The sequence below is a fragment of the Hyla sarda genome, chromosome 4, assembly GCF_029499605.1.
Source record: "Hyla sarda isolate aHylSar1 chromosome 4, aHylSar1.hap1, whole genome shotgun sequence".
In the NCBI taxonomy this organism is placed as follows: Eukaryota; Metazoa; Chordata; class Amphibia; order Anura; family Hylidae; genus Hyla; species Hyla sarda.
Window position 1 is genome coordinate 29,635,860 of NC_079192.1, and position 26,616 is coordinate 29,662,475.

The 26,616-nt window shown below is 43.2% G+C and overlaps 2 protein-coding genes across 9 annotated transcripts in view; one reads left to right on the plus strand and one right to left on the minus strand.

The window, feature by feature from the left end:
• PALM3 (paralemmin 3) overlaps positions 1–17,278 on the minus strand; it is a 210,042-nt gene extending 192,764 nt beyond the window's left edge. For 3 of the 7 annotated variants that reach the window (XM_056570277.1, XM_056570279.1, XM_056570280.1), the window contains exons 1-2: positions 17,146–17,278; positions 3,940–4,010 (exon numbers count right to left, since the gene is read on the minus strand). The gene's annotated coding sequence lies outside the window, so the exon portion shown is untranslated. The other 4 variants (XM_056570283.1, XM_056570282.1, XM_056570285.1 and 1 more) reach the window with 4 other exon arrangements.
• CLPP (caseinolytic mitochondrial matrix peptidase proteolytic subunit) lies at positions 8,424–25,944 on the plus strand. 2 transcript variants are annotated; one of them, XM_056570287.1, is made up of 7 exons: positions 8,424–8,468; positions 17,700–17,801; positions 19,551–19,622; positions 19,706–19,802; positions 21,996–22,183; positions 23,563–23,668; positions 25,648–25,944. In XM_056570287.1, exons 1-7 carry the CDS (start codon positions 8,439–8,441, stop codon positions 25,803–25,805), a joined length of 753 nt encoding a protein of 250 aa, XP_056426262.1. In that variant the 5' UTR covers positions 8,424–8,438; the 3' UTR covers positions 25,806–25,944. The 2 variants fall into 2 exon arrangements, with proteins under 2 accessions (XP_056426262.1, XP_056426264.1); XM_056570289.1 differs by lacking the exon at positions 8,424–8,468 and adding an exon at positions 17,260–17,428.
• The last annotated feature ends 672 nt before the right edge of the window (positions 25,945–26,616 follow it).

Consider the following 26,616-nt stretch of genomic DNA (forward strand, 5'->3'; position numbering starts at 1 on the left):
CGTCTTATACGGCGAAAAACACGGTATATGCCAAACTTTATGTTTTAGAACCATCAAGAGAAGGGACTGACTAAAGTTGGCCATAGACATAGGGGGGTATTTATCTAAGGATTTATGTGTTTTTTTCCCGTAACTTTGGCGCAACACTTTGGCACAGTCTTTTTGCGCCAAAGTTTGGCGCATTCTCTCCACTGTCATTTTTTAAACTTTCTCAAAATCACACGGTCCTGTGTGTGATTTTTACTTTGTTCAGTAATTCATCATTTGCGCCAATCGAAATTTTGCACATGGAAAACACACTTAGCAATGTCAGAAAATGTAAAGGCATCAAATACATTAAAACATTTTTTGTGAAAGCAGCGACGCCTCCGGGGCTGCTCAATACTATCCTGCGACATAGTTGTCTCTGAGGAACCTTCACCCTCCGTTGAGCCGGCATTGGACATGGCCGCACAGGTTCAGGAAAGGTAAGCACTAAAGCAGTGGTCTCCAACCTGTGGACCTCCAGATGTTGCAAAACTACAACTCCCATCATGCCCGGACAGCCAACGGCTGTCCGGGAATGCTGGGAATTGTAGTTTTGCAACATCTGGAGGTCCGCAGGTTGAAGACCACTGCACTAAAGTAACAAAAAAAAATCAAGTTAAAAATAAAATCCATTTCACATGGTGACTATAAACCCCACAAAAGAAAATAACTCCTGTCGCCTGCTGATATACTGCAGGAGGGACTCCAATATGGCTGCTCTACAGGGTAAAATACTCTGTGGTGGTAAGTTCTGTGTAAAAGGCGCTGTGAACAGCTGATTTCAACATTTGCGCCAAATAACTAACAACTTGCACCAAATGATACATTTGGTGCATGTCTACGAAAACCAAAGTGAAAAAAAAGGGTAAAAAGAAACTTTCAACAGGCAAAATTGCTAAATACCCCCCATAGGCCCCACTCGCACTGACGAAATTCAGCCAGCGAGCATCTGCGCAGTCATATCGCCGATAATTTCGGCAGCACCCGCTCCAGGCAGAATCCCCAAGATTCATCAGTGTGGATGAGGCCATAATATAGTTGTTGACCAGACAATAATGTGTTTTCAATGGAGAGGGTGGGGTAATCTGCTACCAGACTCAGAACAAAAGGATCAGGTAACTGTAATCCAGCAGACTGATCCTTTACCTTCCCCAACATATGGGAGGCCCCATAGACATTAGATGAATGGCCGACTCCAACAAAATCAGTAGGTTTGCATTGAGGGGGCGGGGTGTGACTTCATGAGGGGCGGGGCTATTACATCATGAGCTTTCGGAGCCGGCTCCAGCGTTTGGAACAGTTTATTCGAAACGCTGAGCAGCGGAGTACCCCTTTAACCCACTTCCGACCCCGATCCTATATTTCGGGGCTTTTCTTCTTCCTCATCTTCTAAAACCCATATTGTTTGTATTATGTTTGTGTGTATTATGGTTTATTTTGTACACGTTGTACTTTTTACTGGCATATTTTACTTTACCATATAATGTATTACAAAGCCAGAAAGAAAAAATTTATGGGGCAAAAAAAAAAAAAAAATAAATAAATTGCATTATTTTTTGGGGCAATATTTTTTTTTATTTTTTTTTTTTATCGCCGGACATTAAAACTGAGAACTGACTAAATTTACATTATGGTACGGTACATATCCAGCAATGCCAATTTGCATAACGGGTTTAATTTACTATGAGAATATGAAAAACCGTAATCTGCTAAAAATATACACAGTAGTCCCTCAAGTTACAATATTAATTGGTTCCAGGACGACCATTGTATGTTGAAACCATTGTATGTTGAGACCAGAACTCTATGGAAACCTGGTAATTGGTTCTGAAGCCCCAAAATGTCATCCAAAAATAGGAAAAAGTGAGGATTAAAGAAAAATAAGTAGATAACTAATACAGATAAAGCAAATCCTTACATATAAAAGTAATAAAGATCTTCTGGGAGCTGTAATCACTGTCTATTTCAGTGTTTCCCAACCAGGGTGCCTCCAGCTGTTGCAAAACTACAACTCCCAGCATGCCCGGACAGCCTTCGGCTGTCCGGGCATGCTGGGAGTTGTCGTTTTGCAACAGCTGGAGGCACCCTCTTTGGGAAACACTGGTCTATGTAGAGGACAGGAGCTTCGACAGGGTCCTGTAAAGAACATGTAATGACAAAAAAAAAAAAAGGAAAATGGAGCCGCCCTCACCTCATGCCCAAAGGAGCAGCTAACCCTGGGACAGGTAAAGTGTACAGAACATGTAATACCTCCCTGTACTGTAGGGGGCGCTACAAGACACCAGTCAGTGCATACACTTCAGTAATACAGGTAAAGAGTACAGAACATGTAATACCTCCCTGTACTGTAGGGGGCGCTACAAGACACCAGTCAGTGCATACACTTCAGTAATACAGGTAAAGAGTACAGAACATGTAATACCTCCCTGTACTGTAGGGGGCGCTACAAGACACCAGTCAGTGCATACACTTCAGTAATACAGGTAAAGAGTACAGACATGTAATATCTCCCTGTACTGTAGGGGGGCGCTACCAGACACCAGTCAGTGCATACACTTCAGTAATACAGGTAAAGAGTACAGAACATGTAATACCTCCCTGTACTGTAGGGGGCGCTACCAGACACCAGTCAGTGCATACACTTCAGTAATACAGGTAAAGAGTACAGAACATGTAATACCTCCCTGTACTGTAGGGGGGCGCTACCAGACACCAGTCAGTGCATACACTTCAGTAATACAGGTAAAGAGTACAGAACATGTAATACCTCCCTGTACTGTAGGGGGCGCTACCAGACACCAGTCAGTGCATACGCTTCAGTAATACAGGTAAAGAGTACAGAACATGTAATACCTCCCTGTGCTGTAGGGGGCGCTACCAGACACCAGTCAGTGCATACACTTCAGTAATACAGGTAAAGAGTAGTACAGAACATGTAATAACGCCCTGTACTGTAGGGGGGCGCTACCAGACACCAGTCAGTGCATGCACTTTATGAATACAGGGGTTTTACCAGTGAATGCCCATTCTGATTGGTCGGTTCTTCCAGCCTTTGACACGTTTCGCAGATCTGGTCTGTCTGTACATTGTATGTTGAGTCTGGTTTCAAGTTACGATGGTCCAGAAAAGACCATCGTATGTTGAAACTATTGTATGTTGAGGCCATTGTAAGTTGAGAGTTGTACATCACCATGTTCTGACCCCTATAACTTTTGTATTTTTCAACTAATGGGAAACAAATTGAGCTTATAGCAAACTGCAGCCTTCGTTTTAAGTGTATAAAATGTATTTTCTTTTTCCTTTTTAAAGGGGTACTCCGGTGGCAAACTTTTTTTTTTTTTTTTTTTTTATCAACTGGCTCCAGAAAGTTAAACAGATTTGTAAAATACTTCTATTAAAAAATCTTAATCCTTCCAGTACCTATTAGCGGCTGAATACTACAGAGGAAATTATTATCTTTTTGGAACACAGAGCTCTCTGCTGACATCATGAGCACAGTGCTCTCTGCTGACATCTCTGTCCATTTTAGGAACTGTGTCCAGAGTAGGAGAAAATCCCCATAGAAAACATATGCTGCTCTGGACAGTTCTTAAAATGGACAGAGATGTCCGCAGAGAGCACTGTGGTCATGATGTCAGCAGAGAGCACTGTGTTCAAAAAAGAAAATAATTTCCTCTTTAGTATTCAGCAGCTATTAAGTACTAGAAGGATTAAGATTTTTTTAATAGAAGTAATTTCCAAATCTGTTTAACTTTCTTACACCAGTTGATTTAAAAAAAAATAAAAAATAAAGTTTTCCACTGGAGTACCCCTTTAAGTGTATAAAACCATATATTTTGTGGAAACAAAAGCACAGTGTGAACCCAGCCTTACTAAAAATGCAATGGAGCTAAACACTACAAATATACATACCCTTAAAACATTCAGGTAGAGGTTGTATTCTGAGATGTCTTCTTTTGCCGTCTAGACCAATAACGGTTCATCTGTAAACACAGAAGAGAAGTTAATATGCATATAAATTCCAGGACATAATCTCTGTGTATACTAAGAACCTATCCATGTTATTTCAGCAAACACTGAGAATGTCACTATCACTGGTGTTAACGTGGTGGAGTTGTCCATAGCAACCATTAAAGGGGTACTCCAGTGGAAATTTTTTTTTTTTTAAATCAACTGGTGCCAGAAAGTTAAACAAATTTGTAAATTACTTCTATTTAAAAATCCTAATCCTTCCAGTACTTTTCAGCTGCTGTATGCTCCAGAGGAAATTCTTTTCTTTTTCAATTTCTTTCCAGTCTGTCCACAGTGCTCTCTGCTGACACCTCTGTCCATGTCAGGAACTGTCCAGAGCAGCAGAGGTTTGCTATGGGAATTTGCTCCTGCTCTGGACAGTTCCTGACATGGACAGAGGTGTCAGCAGAGAGCACTGTGGTCAGACAGAAAATAATTTTATATATTTTTTTTTAAATCAACTGGTGCTAGAAAGTTAAAAAGGTTTGTAAATTACTTCTATAAAAAAAAATCTTAATCCTTCCAGTACTTGTTAGTTGTTGAATACTACAGAGGAAATTATTTTCTTTTTGGAACACAGAGCTCTCTGCTGACATCACGAGCACAGTGCTCTATGCTGACACCTCTGTCCATTTTAGGAACTGTCCAGAGCAGCATATGTTTGCTATGGGGATTTTCTCCTACTATAGACAGTTCTTAAAATGGACAGAGATGTCAGCAGAGAGCACTATGCTCGTGATTCAACAGAGAGCTCTGTATTTCAAAAAGAAAAGAACTTCCTGTGGAGTATACAGCAGCTGATAAGTACTGGAAGGATTAAGATTTTTAAATAGTAACATAGTAACATTGTTCATAAGGTTGAAAAAAGACCAAAGTCCATCAAGTTCAACCTATATCCCTAATGAGTCCCTACTGAGTTGATCCAGAGGAGGGCAAAAAAAACCTCACACTAGACGTAAAAATTCCTTCCCGACTCCAAATATCAGAATAAATCCCTGGATCAGCGTTCTATCCCTATAAATCTAGTATTAATAACCAGCGATGTTATTACTCTCCAATAATGCATCCAGACCCCTTTTGAACTCTTTTACAGAGTTCACCATGACCACCTCCTCCGGGAGAGAATTCCACAGTCTCACTGCTCTTACAGTAAAGAACCCCCGTCTGTGCTGGTGTAGAAACCTTCTTTCCTCTAGATGTAGAGGATGTACCCTTGTTATAGATACAGTCCTGGGTATAAATAGATCATGGAGAGATCTCTGTACTGTCCCCTGATATATTTATACATAGTTATTAGGTCTCCCCTAAGCCTTCTTTTTTCTAAACTAAATAACCCTAATTCTGATAATCTTTCTGGGTACTGTAGTCCTCCCATTCTCCGTATTACTCTGGTTGCCCGTCTTTGAACCCTCTCCAGCTCCACTATATCTTTCTTGTACACTGGTGCCCAGTACTGTACACAGTATTCTATGTGTGGTCTGACCAGTACTGTACACAGTATTCTATGTGAGGTCTGACCAGTACTGTACACAGTATTCTATGTGTGGTCTGACCAGTACTGTATACAGTATTCTATGTGTGGTCTGACCAGTACTGTATACAGTATTCTATGTGTGGTCTGACCAGTACTGTACACAGTATTCTATGTGTGGTCTGACTAGTACTGTACACAGTATTCTATGTGAGGTCTGACCAGTACTGTACACAGTATTCTATGTGTGGTCTGACCAGTACTGTACACAGTATTCTATGTGTGGTCTGACCAGTACTGTACACAGTATTCTATGTGTGGTCTGACCAGTACTGTACACAGTATTCTATGTGTGGTCTGACCAGTACTGTACACAGTATTCTATGTGTGGTCTGACCAGTACTGTACACAGTATTCTATGTGTGGTCTGACCAGTACTGTACACAGTATTCTATGTGTGGTCTGACCAGTACTGTACACAGTATTCTATGTGTGGTCTGACCAGTACTGTACACAGTATTCTATGTGTGGTCTGACCAGTACTGTACACAGTATTCCATGTGTGGTCTGACCAGTACTGTACACAGTATTCTATATGTGGTCTGACCAGTACTGTACACAGTATTCTATGTGTGGTCTGACCAGTACTGTACACAGTATTCTATGTGTGGTCTGACAAGTACTGTACACAGTATTCTATGTGTGGTCTGACTAGTGATTTGTACAGCGGTAGAATTATTTCCTTGTCGTGGGCATCTATGCCCTATTGATGTCCCCCATGATTTTATTTGCCTTGGCAGCAGCTGCCCGACACTGGTCACTACAGCTAAATTTACTATTAACTAAGACCCCTAAGTCTTTTTCCATGTCAGTCGTCCCAAGTGTTCTCCCATTTAATACATAATACCAGCACAGATTTTTCCTCCCCATGTGCATTACCTTACATTTATCAGTGTTGAACCTCATCTGCCACTTCCCAGCCCAAACCTCCAACTTATCCAGATCCATTTGTAACAGTGCTCTGTCCTCTATTGTGTTTACCGCTTTTCAGAGTTTAGTATCATCTGCAAAGATTGTTACTTTACTATTCAACCCCTCTACAAGGTCATTAATGAATATATTAAATAGAATAGGACCCAAGACAGACCCCTGTGGTCCCCACTAGTAACAGTCACCCAATCAGAATAAGTATCATTAATAACCACCCTCTGTTTCCTATCACTGAGCCAGTTACTTACCCACTTGCACACATTGTCCCCCAGCCCCATCCTTCTCATTTTATGCACCAACCTTTTATGTGGCACCGTATCAAATGCTTTGGAAAAATCCAGCCATCCAGCGATTGCCCCTGGTCCCGTCTGGAGCTCACCTCCTCATAAAAGCTGATCAGGTTAGAAGTCATTTACAAATCTGTTTAACTTTCTGCCACCAGTTGATAAAAAAAAATAAAAAAAAGTTTTCCACTGGAGTACCCCTTTAAGGCTAGGTTCAGACTACGGAATCTCCGGGCAGAAAATTTCCGCTCGGAGACTCCGAGTGCGGCCAGCGCTGACTGAATCAGTCGGCGCTAGGACCCTGCGGACACTGCAGTCTCCAATAGACTGCAATGTGTTCCGCGAGTATTTCCGCCTGAAGAAACAGCAACCCCATACTTCAGGCGGAAATTTCCAAACGGATTTTCCGTTCACAAATTCCGCTTCACAAATTTCGAAGTGTTTAATTTGTGAACGGAAAACCATTCACTACACTAGACATTTTAGCAAGCGGAATTTCCGCCTGCAATTTCAAAGCGGAATTGCAGACGGAAATTCCGTAGTCTGAACCTAGCCTAAGTCTCCATGGTTACAGACTACACACATTAACCTGTGTAGTCAGATCTTGCAGTCATGTCTTACATTGTTGGTAGTCTGTAACCATGGAGACACACAGATCTGACTACATAAGGTTTGTTGGTAGTCTGTAACCATGGAGACACACAGATCTGACTACATAAGGTTTGTTGGTAGTCTGTAACCATGGAGACACACAGATCTGACTACATAAGGTTTGTTGGTAGTCTGTAACCATGGAGACACACAGATCTGACTACATAAGGTTTGTTGGTAGTCTGTAACCATGGAGACACACAGATCTGACTACATAAGGTTTGTTGGTAGTCTGTAACCATGGAGACACACAGATCTGACTACCTAAGGTTTGTTGGTAGTCTGTAACCATGGAGACACACAGATCTGACTACATAAGGTTTGTTGGTAGTCTGTAACCATGGAGACACACAGATCGGACTACATAAGGTTTGTTGGTAGTCTGTAACCATGGAGACACACAGATCTGACTACATAAGGTTTGTTGGTAGTCTGTAACCATGGAGACACACAGATCTGACTACATAAGGTTTGTTGGTAGTCTGTAACCATGGAGACACACAGATCTGACTACATAAGGTTTGTTGGTAGTCTGTAACCATGGAGACACACAGATCTGACTACCTAAGGTTTGTTGGTAGTCTGTAACCATGGAGACACACAGATCTGACTACATAAGGTTTGTTGGTAGTCTGTAACCATGGAGACACACAGATCTGACTACATAAGGTTTGTTGGTAGTCTGTAACCATGGAGACACACAGATCTGACTACATAAGGTTTGTTGGTAGTCTGTAACCATGGAGACACACAGATCTGACTACCTAAGGTTTGTTGGTAGTCTGTAACCATGGAGACACACAGATCTGCAGAAGAGCTGTTTGGACAAAACAGAATAAAGCAAAATAGTTTTCCCATCTGTACATCAGTGATGTGTGACTGCGGAGCATAGATTAATAATGTACTGCTTCTAATGGTAACCAGCAGCAGCCTGAACGCAGCTCTGGATGTGACTGGAGAAGAAGCCATGATGGAATGAATTACTATGGATAACTCTAATAGAAATGACACCGGAGCACAAATCATCTCCTCAGGTATTTATGGGACAAGGTGACTAATGTTATCTCCCCTGTGTATGTGCGGTGTCAGACTGTGTCGCACACAACATTCCCTTTAGTGTTTTTGTTGGGGATTATTTTAGGGTTTTGTTCGTCATCTGGGGCACACCCTCCTCCCTTACTGGACTCTGCACCCGCACTCACATTCTCTGCACACCGGGAGACCAATGCTTTCCATATACAGAAACCACACGTCCCAGCAACACACACCCCAACTGATGATGTATGTGTGATATACTGGTGATGTATGTGTGATATACTGGTGATGTATGTGTGATATACTGGTGATGTATGTGTGATATACTGGTGATGTATGTGTGATATACTGGTGATGTATGTGTGATATACTGGTGATGTATGTGTGCTGTACTGGTGATGTATGTATGATATACTGGTGATGTATGTGTGATATACTGATGATGTATGTGTGATATACTGGTGATGTATGTGTGATATACTGGTGATGTATGTGTGCTATACTGGTGATGTTTGTGTGCTGTACTGGTGATGTATGTATGATATACTGATGATGTATGTGTGATATACTGGTGATGTATGTGTGATATACTGGTGATGTATGTGTGATATACTGGTGATGTATGTGTGCTGTACTGGTGATGTATGTATGATATACTGGTGATGTATGTATGATATACTGATGATGTATGTGTGATATACTGGTGATGTATGTGTGATATACTGGTGATGTATGTGTGATATACTGGTGATGTATGTGTGATATACTGGTGATGTATGTGTGATATACTGGTGATATACTGGTGATGTATGTGTGATATACTGGTGATGTATGTGTGATATACTGGTGATGTATTTGTGATATACTGGTGATATACTGGTGATGTATGTGTGATATACTGGTGATGTATGTGTGATATACTGGTGATGTATGTATGATATACTGGTGATGTATGTGTGATATACTGGTGATGTATGTGTGATATGCTGGTGATGTATGTGTGATATACTGGTGATATACTGGTGATGTATGTGTGATATACTGGTGATGTATGTGTGATATACTGGTGATATACTGGTGATGTATGTGTGATATACTGGTGATGTATGTGTGATATACTGGTGATATACTGGTGATGTATGTGTGATATACTGGTGATGTATGTGTGATATACTGGTGATGTATTTGTGATATACTGGTGATATACTGGTGATGTATGTGTGATATACTGGTGATGTATGTGTGATATACTGGTGATATACTGGTGATGTATGTATGATATACTGGTGATGTATGTGTGATATACTGGTGATGTATGTGTGATATACTGATGATGTATGTGTGATATACTGATGATGTATGTGTGATATACTGGTGATGTATGTGTGATATACTGGTGATGTATGAGTGATATACTGGTGAGGTATGTGTGATATACTGGTGATGTATGTGTGATATACTGGTGATATACTGGTGATGTATGTGTGATATACTGGTGATATACTGGTGATGTATGTGTGATATACTGGTGATGTATGTGTGATATACTGGTGATATACTGGTGATGTATGTGTGATATACTGGTGATGTATGTGTGATGTACTGGTGATGTATGTGTGCTGTACTGGTGATATATGTGTACTGTACTGGTGATGTATGTGTGCTGTACTGGTGATATATGTGTGTGCTGTACTGGTGATATATGTGTACTAAACTGGTGATGTATGTGTGCTGTACTGGTGATGTATGTGTGCTGTACTGGTGATATATGTGTGTGCTGTACTGGTGATATATGTGTGTGCTGTACTGGTAATGTATGTGTGCTGTACTGATGATGTATAGGTGCTGTATGGGTGATGTATGTGTGATATACTGGTGATATATGTGTACTGTACTGGTGATATATGTGTGCTGTACTGGTGATGTATGTGTGCTGTACTGGTGATGTATGTGTGCTGTACTGGTGATGTATGTGTGCTGTACTGGTGATATATGTGAGTGCTGTACTGGTGATATATGTGTACTAAACTGGTGATGTATGTGTGCTGTACTGGTGATGTATGTGTACTGTACTGGTGATGTATGTGTGATGTATGTGTACTGTACTGGTGATATATGTGTGTGCTGTACTGGTGATGTATGTGTACTGTACTGGTGATGTATGTGTGCTGTACTGGTGATGTATGTGTGCTGTACTGATGATGTATAGGTGCTGTATGGGTGATGTATGTGTGCTGTACTGGTGATGTATGTGTACTGTACTGGTGATGTATGTATGCTGTACTGATTATGTATGGGTGCTGTATGGGTGATGTATGTGTGCTGTACTGGTGATGCATGGGTGCTGTATGGTGTTCTGTACTGGTGATGAATGTGTGTTGTACTGGTGATGTATGTGTGATGTACTGGTGATGTATGTGTGATGTACTGGTGATGTATGTGTGCTGTATGGGTGATGTATGTGTGCTGTACTGGTGATGTATGTGTGATGTACTGGTGATGTATGTGTGCTGTACTGGTGATGTATATGTGCTGTATGGGTGATGTATGTATGCTGTACTGATTATGTATGTGTGATATACTGGTGATGTATGGGGGCTGTACTGGTGATGTATGTGTGCTGTATGGGTGCTGTACTGGTGATGTATGCGTGCTGTATGGGTGATGTATGTGTGCTGTACTGGTGATGTATGTGTGCTGTACTGGTGATGTATGTGTGCTGTACTGATGATGTATAGGTGCTGTACTGGTGATGTATGTGTACTGTACTGGTGATGTATGTATGCTGTACTGATGATGTATGGGTGCTGTATGGGTGATGTATGTGTGCTGTACTGGTGATGCATGGGTGCTGTATGGTGTTCTGTACTGGTGATGTATGTGTGTTGTACTGGTGATGTATGGTGTTCTGTACTGGTGATGTATGGTGTGCTGTACTGGTGATGTATGTGTGATGTACTGGTGATGTATGTGTGCTGTATGGGTGATGTATGTGTGCTGTACTGGTGATGCATGGGTGCTGTACTGGTGATGTATGTGTGATGTACTGGTGATGTATATGTGCTGTATGGGTGATGTATGTATGCTGTACTGATTATGTATGTGTGATATACTGGTGATGTATGGGGGCTGTACTGGTGATGTATGTGTGCTGTATGGGTGTTGTACTGATGATGTATGGGTGCTGTATGGGTGATGTATGTGTGCTGTACTGGTGATGCATGGGTGCTGTATGGTGTTCTGTACTGGTGATGTATGTGTGTTGTACTGGTGATGTATGGTGTGCTGTACTGGTGATGTATGTCTGATGTACTGGTGATGTATGTGTGATGTACTGGTGATGTATGTGTGCTGTATGGGTGATGTATGTGTGCTGTACTGGTGATGCATGGGTGCTGTACTGGTGATGTATGTGTGATGTACTGGTGATGTATGGGGGCTGTACTGGTGATGTATGTGTGCTGTATGGGTGCTGTACTGGTGATGTATGCGTGCTGTATGGGTGATGTATGTGTGCTGTACTGGTGATGTATGTGTGCTGTACTGGTAATGTATGTGTGCTGTACTGGTAATGTATGTGTGCTCTACTGGTGATGTATGGGTGCTGTACTGGTGATGTATGTGTGTTGTATGGTTGATGTATGTATGCTGTACTGGTGATGTATGTGTGCTGTACTGGTGATGTATGTGTGCTGTATGGGTGATGTATGTATGCTGTACTGGTAATATATGTATGCTGTACTGGTGATGTATGTGTGCTGCACTGGTGATGTCTGGGCGCTGTATGGGTGATGTATGGGTGCTGTACTGGTGATGTATGGGTGCTGTATGGGTTATGTATGGGTGCTGTATGGGTGATGTATGTGTACTGCACTGGTGATGTCTGGGCGCTGTATGGGTGATGTATGTGTGATGTACTGGTGATGTATGTGTGCTGTACTGGTGATGTATGGGTGCTGTATTGGTAATGTATGTATGCTGTACTGGTGATGTATGGGTGCTGTACTGGTGATGTATGTGTGCTGTACTGGTGATGTATGTGTGCTGTATGGGTGATGTATGTATGCTGTACTGGTGATGTATGTGTGCTGTACTGGTGATGTATGTGTGCTGTACTGGTGATGTATGGGTGCTGTACTGGTAATGTATGTGTGCTGTACTGGTGATGTATGTGTGCTGTACTGATGATATATGTGTGCTGTATGGGTGATGTATGTATGCTGTACTGGTGATGTATGTGTGCTGTACTGGTGATGTATGGGTGCTGTACTGGTAATGTATGTGTGCTGTACTGATGATGTATAGGTGCTGTATGGGTGATGTATGTGTGCTGTACTGGTGATGTATGTGTACTGTACTGGTGATGTATGTATGCTGTACTGATGATGTATGGGTGCTGTATGGGTGATGTATGTGTGCTGTACTGGTGATGCATGGGTGCTGTATGGTGTTCTGTACTGGTGATGTATGTGTGTTGTACTGGTGATGTATGGTGTTCTGTACTGGTGATGTATGGTGTGCTGTACTGGTGATGTATGTGTGATGTACTGGTGATGTATGTGTGCTGTACTGGTGATGTATGTGTGCTGTATGGGTGATGTATGTATGCTGTACTGGTGATGTATGTGTGCTGTATGGGTGATGTATGTATGCTGTACTGGTAATGTATGTATGCTGTACTGGTGATGTATGTGTGCTGCACTGGTGATGTCTGGGCGCTGTATGGGTGATGTATGGGTGCTGTACTGGTGATGTATGTGTACTGTACTGGTGATGTATGGGTGATGTATGTGTGCTGTACTGGTGATGCATGGGTGCTGTATGGTGTTCTGTACTGGTGATGTATGTGTGTTGTACTGGTGATGTATGGTGTTCTGTACTGGTGATGTATGGTGTGCTGTACTGGTGATGTATGTGTGATGTACTGGTGATGTATGTGTGATGTACTGGTGATGTATGTGTGCTGTATGGGTGATGTATGTGTGCTGTACTGGTGATGCATGGGTGCTGTACTGGTGATGTATGTGTGATGTACTGGTGATGTATGTGTGCTGTACTGGTGATGTATATGTGCTGTATGGGTGATGTATGTATGCTGTACTGATTATGTATGTGTGATATACTGGTGATGTATGGGGGCTGTACTGGTGATGTATGTGTGCTGTATGGGTGTTGTACTGGTGATGTATGCGTGCTGTATGGGTGATGTATGTGTGCTGTACTGGTGATGTATGTGTGCTGTACTGGTGATGTATGTGTGCTGTACTGATGATGTATAGGTGCTGTACTGGTGATGTATGTGTGCTGTACTGGTGATGTATGTGTACTGTACTGGTGATGTATGTGTGATATACTGGTGATGTATGTGCTGTACTGGTGATGTATGTGTGCTGTACTGGTGATGTATGGGTGCTGTACTGGTAATGTATGTGTGCTGTACTGATGATGTATAGGTGCTGTATGGGTGATGTATGTGTGCTGTACTGGTGATGTATGTGTACTGTACTGGTGATGTATGTGTGCTGTACTGGTGATATATGTGTGCTGTATGGATGATGTATGTGTGCTGTACTGGTGATGTATGTGTGCTGTACTGGTGATATATGTGTGTGCTGTACTGGTGATATATGTGTACTAAACTGGTGATGTATGTGTGCTGTACTGGTGATGTATGTGTACTGTACTGGTGATGTATGTGTGATGTATGTGTACTGTACTGGTGATATATGTGTGTGCTGTACTGGTGATGTATGTGTACTGTACTGGTGATGTATGTGTGCTGTACTGGTGATGTATGTGTGCTGTACTGATGATGTATAGGTGCTGTATGGGTGATGTATGTGTGCTGTACTGGTGATGTATGTGTACTGTACTGATGATGTATGGGTGCTGTATGGGTGATGTATGTGTGCTGTACTGGTGATGCATGGGTGCTGTATGGTGTTCTGTACTGGTGATGTATGTGTGTTGTACTGGTGATGTATGGTGTTCTGTACTGGTGATGTATGTGTGATGTACTGGTGATGTATGTGTGATGTACTGGTGATGTATGTGTGCTGTATGGGTGATGTATGTGTGCTGTACTGGTGATGCATGGGTGCTGTACTGGTGATGATTGTGTGCTGTACTGGTGATGTATATGTGCTGTATGGGTGATGTATGTATGCTGTACTGATTATGTATGTGTGATATACTGGTGATGTATGGGGGCTGTACTGGTGATGTATGTGTGCTGTATGGGTGCTGTACTGGTGATGTATGCGTGCTGTATGGGTGATGTATGTGTGCTGTACTGGTAATGTATGTGTGCTGTACTGGTAATGTATGTGTGCTCTACTGGTGATGTATGGGTGCTGTACTGGTGATGTATGTGTGTTGTATGGTTGATGTATGTATGCTGTACTGGTAATGTATGTGTGCTCTACTGGTGATGTATGGGTGCTGTACTGGTGATGTATGTGTGCTGTATGGGTGATGTATGTATGCTGTACTGGTAATGTATGTATGCTGTACTGGTGATGTATGTGTGCTGCACTGGTGATGTCTGGGCGCTGTATGGGTGATGTATGGGTGCTGTACTGGTGATGTATGGGTGCTGTATGGGTGATGTATCGGTGCTGTATGGGTGATGTATGTGTACTGCACTGGTGATGTCTGGGCGCTGTATGGGTGATGTATGTGTGATGTACTGGTGATGTATGTGTGCTGTATGGGTGATGTATGTATGCTGTACTGGTGATGTATGTGTGATGTACTGGTGATATATGTGTGCTGTACTGGTGATGTATGGGTGCTGTATTGGTAATGTATGTATGCTGTACTGGTGATGTATGGGTGCTGTACTGGTGATGTATGTGTGCTGTATGGGTGATGTATGTATGCTGTACTGGTGATGTATGTGTGCTGTACTGGTGATGTATGGGTGCTGTACTGGTAATGTATGTGTGCTGTACTGGTGATGTATGTGTGCTGTACTGGTGATGTATGTGTGCTGTACTGGTGATGTATGGGTGCTGTACTGGTAATGTATGTGTGATGTACTGGTGATGTATGTGTGCTGTACTGGTGATGTAGGTGTGCTGTATGGGTGATGTATGTATGCTGTACTGGTGATGTATGTATGCTGTACTGGTGATGTATGGGTGCTGTACTGATGATGTATGTGTGCTGTACTGATGATGTATGCGTGCTGTATGGGTGCTGTATGGGTGCTGTATGGTGTTCTGTACTGGTGATGTATGGGTGCTGTACTGGTGATGTATGTATGCTGTACTGGTGATGTATGGGTGGTGTACTGATGATGTATGTGTGCTGTATGGGTGATGTATGTGTGCTGTATGGGTGATGTATGTGTGCTGTATGGGTGATGTATGTGTGCTGTACGGGTGATGTATGTGTGCTGTACTAATGATGTATGTGTGCTGTATGGGTGATGTATGTGTGCTTTACTGGTGATGTATGTGTGCTGTATGGGTGATGTATGTGTGCTGTATGGGTGATGTATGTATGCTGTACTGGTAATGTATGTATGCTGTACTGGTGATGTATGTGTGCTGCACTGGTGATGTCTGGGCGCTGTATGGGTGATGTATGTATGCTGTACTGGTGATGTATGGGTGCTGTATGGGTGATGTATGGGTGATGTATGTATGCTGTATGGGTGATGTATGTGTGCTGTATGGCTGATGTATGTGTGCTGTATGGATGATGTATGGGTGCTGTACTGGTGATGTATGTGTGCTGTACTGGTGATGTATGGGTGCTGTACTGGTGATGTATGTGTGCTGCACTGGTGATGTCTGGGCGCTGTATGGGTGATGTATGTGTGCTGTATGGATGATGTATGGGTGCTGTACTGGTGATGTATGTGTGCTGTATGGGTGATGTATGGTGTTCTGTACTGGTGATTTATTTATGCTGTACTGGTGATGTATTTATGCTGTACTGGTAATGTATGGATTCTGTATATGTGATGTGCTGGTATTGTATGTATACTATATATATATATATGCTGTATTAGTAATGTATGGGTGTTGTACAGTATGTGTCATGTGCTGTGGATGTAAAGATACTGTATATATGCTGTATTAGTAATGTATAGGTGTTGTACACTATGGCTCCTGTACTAGTGAAATATTTGTGCTGTATATGTGCTGCGTGTTTATCTTTAATATAAATAGTCAAGTCTACAAAGAGAATCTGAGTGTGGCTAATGGTGGGGGGGGGGGGAAATCTAAATAAAAACCATTTTTATCAATATAATAGTATATTTTCATATATATAAATCTCAATGTAAAGAAGAAGTAAAAAATAAGAACTTATAAGAAATCAAAATCACCTCCATTTTACCATTAAAAATAAAAACAAATAAAACAATAATTATATTCGGTATCGTTCGTTTCATGTAGAAATCTCCAAACTATTAAATTATCCCAGAATAAAAGGCGCAGGTGGAGCCCCCCACAATACATTGCTCTCAGGCATCTATTTCTGCTCCTTCTACCTCTGGCCATAGGAAGGAGACACTTTTTAGTTTACACGACACCAATAAAATGCCTCCCAACCTGTACCATGACCTCTTATGTAAATATAAAAGTGTTTACTATGCATCTCCCGTTACCATAGCAGCACGCCTCGCAGGTCACATGGCGTCAAGTGCTGGCACACTGCTCGTACCTCGTCGCGCGACTTGGCTTCGCAACGTCACTTCCGGGCGCCAGTTACTCATTCCAAACCTCTGTGTCTTCATATAAGGAGCCATCTTGCCGTGGACAGGCGCCGCTTCTTAAAGGAGTTTGGTCTTCGACAACATGGCCGCCTAGGTTGATCTTATCCTGTAAAAATGAAGACATGGTTTTTTCTAAGTTTGTGGCATGTTTTCGGTGACATTTGGGCTTTTGTAACTTTGCGAGGCAGCCAGTGACATCGGGACGGCATGGAGCTGCTTATCAGGGGGACGGTGGGTGAGGGAGGCCAGGAGAGGGTTGAATGCATGTATGACATACATAACATGGTAATAGATGTTATAAAAAATAGATATATTGGGCATAAATAAGATAACATTTACCTAGTGATTCTCCATATCAGTGGTCTGCAACCTGTGACTCTCCAGCTATTGCAAAACTACGACTCCCAGCATGCCTTGACAGCCAAAGGCTGTCAGGGCATGCTGGGAGTTGTAGTTTTGTAACATGGATATTTGCTGACATGTCTATATGTTTCCTTCATAGAGGCCGGTACTGAAGGGGTTATGTGCTCTCCAGCAAGTCCGAAAATTACATCGAGCTCCTCCAAGGCTCGCCCCTCTCATCCCTATTGTGGTGGAGCAGACGGTCAGTATATACATACATTACTTATCTTGTATTATACTTCAGAGCTGCACTCACTAATCTGCTGGTGAAGTCACTGTGTACATACATTACTTATCCTGTACTGATCCTGAGTTATATCCTGTATTATACTTCAGAGCTGCACTCACTAATCTGCTGGTGAGGTCACTGTGTACATACATTACATTACTTATCCTGTACTGATCCTGAGTTATATCCTGTATTATACTCCAGAGCTTTACTCACTATTCTGCTGGTGAGGTCACTGTGTACATAAATTACATTACTGATCCTGTACTGATCCTGAGTTATATCCTGTATTATACTCCAGAGCTGTACTCACTATTCTGCTGGTGAGGTCACTGTGTACATACATAACATTACTTATCCTGTACTGATCCTGAGTTATATCCTGTATTATACTACAGAGCTGTACTCACTATTCTGCTGGTGAGGTCACTGTGTACATAAATTACATTACTGATCCTGTACTGATCCTGAGTTATATCCTGTATTATACTCCAGAGCTGTACTCACTATTCTGCTGGTAAGGTCACTGTGTACATACATTACATTACTTATCCTGTACTGATCCTGAGTTATATCCTTTATTATACTCCAGAACTGTACTCACTATTCTGCTGGTGAGGTCACTGTGTACATAAATTACATTACTGATCCTGTACTGATCCTGAGTTATATCCTGTATTATACTCCAGAGCTGTACTCACTATTCTGCTGGTGAGGTCACTGTGTACATACATTACATTACTTATCCTGTACTGATCCTGAGTTACATCCTGTATTATACTCCAGAGCTGTACTCACTATTCTGCTGGTGAGGTCACTGTGTACATAAATTACATTACTGATCCTTTACTGATCCTGAGTTATATCCTGTATTATAATCCAGAGCTGTACTCACTATTCTGCTGGTGAGGTCAGTGTATATAAATTACATTACTGATCCTGTACTGATCCTGAGTTATATCCTGTATTATACTCCAGAGCTGTACTCACTATTCTGCTGGGGAGGTCACTGTGTACATAAATTACATTACTGATCCTTTACTGATCCTGAGTTATATCCTGTATTATACTCCAGAGCTGTACTCACTATTCTGCTGGTGAGGTCACTGTGTACATAAATTACATTACTGATCCTTTACTGATCCTGAGTTATATCCTGTATTATACTCCAGAGCTGTACTCACTATTCTGCTGGTGAGGTCACTGTGTACATACATTACATTACTTATCCTGTACTGATCCTGAGCTATATCCTGTATTATACTCCAGAGCTGTACTCACTATTCTGCTGGTGAGGTCACTGTGTACATAAATTACATTACTGATCCTTTACTGATCCTGAGTTATATCCTGTATTATACTCCAGAGCTGTACTCACTATTCTGCTGGTGAGGTCACTGTGTACATACATTACATTACTTATCCTGTACTGATCCTGAGTTATATCCTGTATTATACTCTAGAGCTGCACTCACTATTCTGCTGGTGAGGTCACTGTGTACATACATTACATTACTTATCCTGTACTGATCCTGAGTTATATCCTGTATTATACTCCAGAGCTGTACTCACTATTCTGCTGGTGAGGTCACTGTGTACATACATTACATTACTTATCCTGTACTGATCCTGAGTTATATCCTGTATTATACTCCAGAGCTGCACTCACTATTCTGCTGGTGGGGTCACTGTGTACATTTACAGTTTTTTTCTCTCTTGCAGGGACGAGGGGAGAGAGCTTATGACATTTTCTCCAGGTTACTGCGGGAACGTATTATCTGTGTCATGGGGCCGGTGAGTCTCCTGATCACTTCCCCCCCCCCCCCCCCCATCTTTTGCTTTGGTTCCTCCCGTCTCACATCTAATTCTTCATTCAGATCGATGACTCTTTATCCAGCCTGGTGATCGCTCAGCTCCTGTTCCTGCAGTCTGAGAGTAATAAGAAGCCCATCCACATGTACATCAACAGCCCAGGTGACCGCTTCACCCCCCCTAGTACTCCGCTATCTGTGGCAGCTCCCATAGACAATGGGGGAGATTGATCAAAACCTGTGCAGAGGAAGAGTGGTGTAGTTGCCCATAGCAACCAATCAGATTGCTTCTTTCATTTTCCACAGGCCTCTTTAGAGGCCTGTGGAAAATGAAAGAAGCAATCTGATTGGTTGCTATGGGCAACTGCCCCACTCTTCCTCTGCACAGGTTTTGATAAATCTCCCCCAATGACTATAGCAGTGGTGCCCGTGCATGACTTGCCGCCCTGTATATACGTCATAGAAGCATTAAAGGAGTAGTCCAGTGGTGATTCAGTGGTGAGCAACTTATCCCCTATCCTAAGGATAGGGGATAAGTTGCAGATCGCGGGGGGTCCGACCGCTGGGGCCCCCTGCGATCTCCTGTACGGAGTCCCGACAGCCCGCGGGAAGGGGGCGTGGCGACCTCCGCACGGGACGGTGGCCGACACGCCCCCTCAATACAACTCTATGGCAGAGCCGAAGCGCTGCCTTCGGCAATCTCCGGCTCTGCCATTGAGATGTATTGAGGGGGCGTGTCGGCCGCCGCCTCGTGCGGGGGTCGACACCCGCTATCTCGGCGGAGAGCCGGGGCCCCGTACAGAGAGATCGCAGGGGGCCCCAGCGGTCAGACCCCCCGCGATCTCAAACTTATCCCCTATCCTTAGGATAGGGGATAAGTTTTTCACCACTGGACTACTCCTTTAAGTGAAGGGGTTATCCAGGATAAGAATAAAAAAAATTATTTCTTCCAAAAACAGCACCACTCTTGCCCTCAGGTCATGTGTGGTATTGCAGCTCAGTTCCATTCGACTGGATGGAGCTTAGTTGTTATACCACACACAACCTGAGGACATGGTTGGCGCTGTTTCTTTCTTTTTTTTAAAGAAAGTAGCTATGTGCCTGCTCCATGCACAAAGGGTGCTCTCTACACCTGCCTGCATCAGACCTGCAATGTGGGAACGTACCCTAAAGGTACGTTCACACGTGCGTATTTTGCTGTGGATTTTCTGCTGGCGAATTAGTGAATCAGAAAATCCACAGCAAAATTTGCTTGTGTGAACATACCCTAACAAAAACCATAGAGATTATATATATATATATATATATATATATATATATATATATATATATATATATATATGGTATTTCAGATCACAGCATCCTAGGTTTGAGAGACTCTACAGTTTAAAGGGAAACATTTATTCATTTATTTATTTTTTATATATATCATCTGGCTTCAGAAAGTTAAACAGATTTGTAAATTCCTTCTATTAAAAAATCTTAATCCTTGTAATAATTAACAGCTGCTGAAGTTGAGTTGTTCTTTTCTGTCTGGCAACAGTGCTCTCTGCTGACATCTCTGCTTGTCTTGGGAACAGCGCAGAGTAGAAGAGGTTTGCTATGGGGATTTGCTTCTAAACTTGGAGGTTCCCGAGACAGGTGTCATCAGAGAGCACTTAGACAGAAAAGAACAACTCAACTCCAGTAGCTCATAAGTACTGAAAGGATTAAGATTTTTTTTAAGAGAAGTAATTTACAAATCTGTTTAACTTTCTGGAGCCAGTTGATATATATAAAAAAAAAGGTTTTTCCTGGATAACCCCTTTAAGGTTTTTTTTTTCCTGCATATTCTATACTGCTGATTTTCCGCTGCAGATTTTCTTATGGTAAGAGACCATTCACACCATAGATCTGTCAGCAGTGTGTACGGTGCAGCAGAATCCCATTGAAGTCAATGAGAGGGCTGCTGCATCGGAATTTGAGTGTGAATGGGCCCTAAGTCAATAATAAAATCAGCAGCAGAAAATCCACAGCAAAATTTGCCCTAACAAAAACCATATATGTTATATATGGTATTGCAGATCACAGCATCCTAGATTTCAGTTTGAGAGACTCTCCAGCTTAAGGGTCCATTCACACATGCATATTTTTCTGCATATTCTATACTGCTGATTTTCTGCTGCAGATTTTCTTATGGTAATAGATCTTTCACACTACAGATCTGTCAGCAGCGTGTACGGTGCAGCAGAATCCCATTGAAGTCAATGAGAGGGCTGCTGCATCGGCAATTATTGAGTGTGAATGGGCCCTAAGTCAATTATAAAATCAGCAGCAGAAAATCTGCAGCAAAATCATATTTTGCTTTTGTTTCCAGGGGGCTCAGTGACATCCGGTCTGGCTATCTATGACACCATGCAGTATATACTAAACCCTATCTGTACGTGGTGCGTGGGACAAGCTGCCAGTATGGGGTCCCTCCTCCTAGCAGCCGGATCCCCTGGGATGAGACACTCTTTGCCAAATTCCCGAATCATGATCCATCAACCCTCAGGAGGTGCCAGGGTAAGTCTCATCACTTGCCCGCGTGTATACGCTGTAGTAGACATGGCGTTGGTATTGGTTCTCCTGTTTTACTGATATAGCTCAGCTTTCTCCAAACTGTGGACCTCCAGCTGTTGCAAAACTACAACTCCCAGCATGCCCGGACAGCCAACGGCTGTCCGGACATGCTGGGAGTTTTAGTTTTGCAACAGCTGGTGGTCCACAGTTTGGAGACCTATTATACAGATCAGTGTTTCCTAACCTGCGCACCTGCAGCTGTTGCAAAACTACAACTCCCAGCATGCCTTGAGTGGTCTCCCCAGCATGCCTAGCAATGGTCTTCAAACTGTGGGCCTCCAGCTGTTGCAAAACTACATCTCCCAGCATTCCTGGAGTGGTCTTCCCAGAATGCCTAGCAGTGGTCTTCAAACTGTGGACCTCCAGCTGTTGCAAAACTACAACTCCCAGCATGCCCGGACAGCCATTGGCTGTCCTGGCATGCTGGGAGTTCTAGTTTTGCAACAGCTGGAGGTCCACAGTTTGGAGACCTATTATACAGATCAGTGTTTCCTAACCTGCGCACCTGCAGCTGTTGCAAAACTACAACTCCCAGCATGCCTAGCAGTGGTCTTCAAACTATGGACCTCCAACTGTTGCAAAACTACAACTGCCAGCATGCCCGCACAGCCAACAGCTGTCCGGGCATGCTGGGAGTTGTAGTTTTGCAACAGCTGGAGGTCCACAGTTTGGACACCTATTATACAGATCAGTGTTTCCTAACCTGCGTGCCTGCAGCTGTTGCAAAACTACATCTCCCAGCTTGCCTGGAGTGGTCTTCAATCTGTGGACCTCCAGCTGTTGCAAAACTACAACTCCCAGCATGCCTGGAGTGGTCTCCCCAGCATGCCTAGCAGTGGTCTTCAATCTGTGGACCTCCAGCTGTTGCAAAACTACATCTCCCAGCATGCCTAGCAGTGGTCTTCAATCTGTGGACCTCCAGCTGTTGCAAAACTACATCTCCCAGCATGCCCGGACAGCCAACGGCTGTCCGGGCATGCTGGGAGTTGTAGTTTTGCAACAGCTGGAGGTCCACAGTTTGGACACCTATTATACAGATCAGTGTTTCCTAACCTGCGTGCCTGCAGCTGTTGCAAAACTACATCTCCCAGCATGCCTAGCAGTGGTCTTCAAACTGTGGACCTCCAGCTGTTGCAAAACTACATCTCCCAGCATGCCCGGACAGCCAACGGCTGTCCGGGCATGCTGGGAGTTGTAGTTTTGCAACAGCTGGAGGTCCACAGTTTGAAGACCACTGCTATAGAGGGCACTACTGGTGCCTGGGGGGGGGGGCTACCTATGACCCCTTTGAATACTGTCTTGTATCTTTATACCCCGCTCAGGGTCAGGCCACAGACATCGCCATACAGGCAGAAGAAATCATGAAGCTCAAGAGGCAGATTAACGGGATTTACGCTAAACACACGCGTCAGCCGCTATCGGTGATCGGTGAGTACGTGCTCCGCCCGGCTCAGGGAGAATGGTTTTCAGGTTTAATGGAGGACTTTCCCAGGCTTTACGGAGTTTATATAGGTAGCGAATTCCAGGGAGATTATAGGCTTACAACATAATGGCTTCAAATCCTAGAGGTAGCGAAAGTCACCTGACCGGTGAAGTCACAACCTACCATTATATCTCCTTAGGCTAGGCGGGGGAGGCGTTTTGTACGAGTAATTTGTTCCTAATTAATAGTCATATGCGCGATTAGAAATACATAGCTACTTTCTTCCCGAAACAGCGCCACTTTTTGTCTTCGTGGTCGCGTGTGGTATTGCACCTCGGTTCCATTGAAATGAAAGGGAGTCAGATTGTAATACCACACACAACCTAAAGACACGTGTGGCGCTGTTTTTATTTAGACGAAAGCATCTATGTTTATCCAAACCCCTTTAAAGGGTTATCGCCTACAGGATGGAGCATAACAGTGTGATCGGTGGGGGTCTGTTTAAAATTCTGCACGCGGCGATTCCAAATATGTGTATTTTATTTGGAAAATGTGAAAAGGGGGGGGAGGTTATAGTTTCAAAACTTTTATATTTATTTGTTTATTTTTACACTTTTTTGCATCCTTAAAGGGGTATTCCAGGCCAAAACTTTTATATATATATCTATCAACTGGCTCCGGAAAGTTAAACAGATTTGTAAATTACTTCTATTAAAAAAAATCTTAATCCTTCCAATAGTTATTAGCTTCTGAAGTTGAGTTGTTGTTTTCTGTCTAACTGCTCTCTGATGACTCACGTCCTGGGAGCTGTGCAGTTCCTATGGGGATATTCTCCCATCATGCACAGCTCCCGGGACGTGACATCATCATTGAGCAGTTAGACAGAAAACTTCAGAAGCTAATAACTATTGGAAGGATTAAGATTTTTTAATAGAAATAATTTACAAATCTGTTTAACTTTCCGGAGCCAGTTGATTTATATATCTATATATATATATATATATATAGATAGATAGATAGATATAAAAAAAGGTTTTGCCTGGAATACCCCTTTAAAGGGATACTCCGCCCCTAGACATCTTATCCCCTATCCATAGGATAGGGGATAAGATGTCTGATCACGGGGCTTCTGACAGCGGGGACCCCTGTGATCTCTGTGCAGCCCCCCGGCGTGACTTTGGGCAGCAGGGGTCGTGACGTCATGGCCACGCCCCTCATGACATCACACCCCCTCAATGCAAGTCTATGGGAGTGGGCGTGGCATCTGCCACACCCCCTCCCATAGACTTGCATTGAAGGGGCGTGGCATGACATCACAACCCCACCCCCGATCTCCCTGTAGCACCCAGCGTATGCTTAGAATGCCGGCTGCTGCGCCAGAGGCTTGTGACGTCACACCACGCCCCCTCAATGCAAGTCTATGGGAGGAGGCGTGGTGGTGGTCGTCGTCGTCACGCCCCCTCTCATAGACTTGCATTGAGGGGGAGGGCGTGATGTCACAAGCCTCTGGCTCAGCATTGCTAGTCATCCGGCACGGTGCGAAGTTTGCTCCGTGCACCAGATGACTGGGGAGCCACAGCAGAGATCGAGGGGGATCCCAACAGCGGGACAATCAGACATCTTATCCTCTATCCCAGTGGTCTCCAACCTGCGTACCTCCAGATGTTGCAAAACTACAACTCCCAGCATGCCCGGACAGCCAACGGCTGTCCGGGCATGCTGGGAGTTGTAGTTTTGCAACATCTGCAAGTCCGCAGGTTGAAGACCACTGCTGTATCCTTTAGATAGGGGATAAGATGTCTAGGGGAGGAGTACCTCTTTAAGACATAAAAGGGATCAAAATCATAGGAGCCAGGATGAAATTTTCAGTCACCATGGCGACCTGGCACCTGGGATTTGTGGAGCCCGGGCCTGTAGTATACATTATCAGTAGTAGTTGACTTATGTTCTCCTCAGCTACCCATATAACACTTGTTTGCTTCAGAGTCCGTCATGGAAAGAGATCGCTACATGAGTCCCACAGAAGCGCAGGAGTTTGGTATCCTGGACAAGGTATTAGTGCACCCCCCTCAAAATGGAGAAGATGAACCAGAACTTGTCCGAAAGACAGAGGAGCCGTCACCGCAGCCATCTGAGCCTTAGATAGAAGAGTCTGTGCAACTATAAGTCATACAAAACTGGAGGCCAGCCGTGCCCGGACACACAGGAGGCCCTGCTATAATGCTAGTGATGGTTGAGACTAGAGATGAGCGAACTTACAGTAAATTCAATTCGTCACGAACTTCTCAGCTCGGCAGTTGATGACTTTTCCTGCATAAATTAGTTCAGCTTTCCGGTGCTCCTGTGGGCTGGAAAAGGTGGATACATTCCTAGGAGACTCTTTCCTAGGACTGTATCCACCTTTTCCAGCTCACCGGAGCCCCGGAAAACTGAACTAATTTATGCAGGAAAAGTCAGCAACCGCTGAGCCGAGAAGTTCGTGACGAATCGAATTAACTGTAAGTTCGCTCATCTCTAGTTGAGACTACCACGACCAAAAAAAATTTATTAATTAAAAAAATCACTTCTTTCGATATTACGTTGGGTGCTGCAGTTCTCCTGTGTAATCATTTATGGTTCACATTACACTGCCCCCTGGTGGCAGAGAAGAGGCTGCTTTTCTACTACAAATGGAACTGTGGAGGATTGTCCTTTTTGCCTCATCTGCCTGTTTGTAGCCTCTGTGTTGTAGATGGAGTAAAAAAAAAAAAAAATTAATTGAAAATAAAGTTATTTTCACATAAATCTGCTGTGTGCGCTGGAATGTTGTTAAAGGGGATTTACATATTGGCTACTGCAGCTTTCACTGCCAAATGAATACATTCTGCAAAGGATTATAGGTGTCATGTGGAGGATCCATTTCATAACAGGAGAAAGAAGCATTTTTGTCTAATAAGATATTAAGATATTTTTT

What these genes read in the sequence shown, in the direction of transcription:
- CLPP (XM_056570287.1), top strand. Translation starts at nt 8,439, where the DNA reads ATGACACCGGAGCACAAATCATCTCCTCAG. An exon ending in TTATCTGTGTCATGGGGCCG is followed by an intron (nt 19,623 to 19,705) that starts GTGAGTCTCCTG and finishes TTCTTCATTCAG; the next exon opens with ATCGATGACTCTTTATCCAG. An exon ending in AACCCTCAGGAGGTGCCAGG is followed by an intron (nt 22,184 to 23,562) that starts GTAAGTCTCATC and finishes TACCCCGCTCAG; the next exon opens with GGTCAGGCCACAGACATCGC.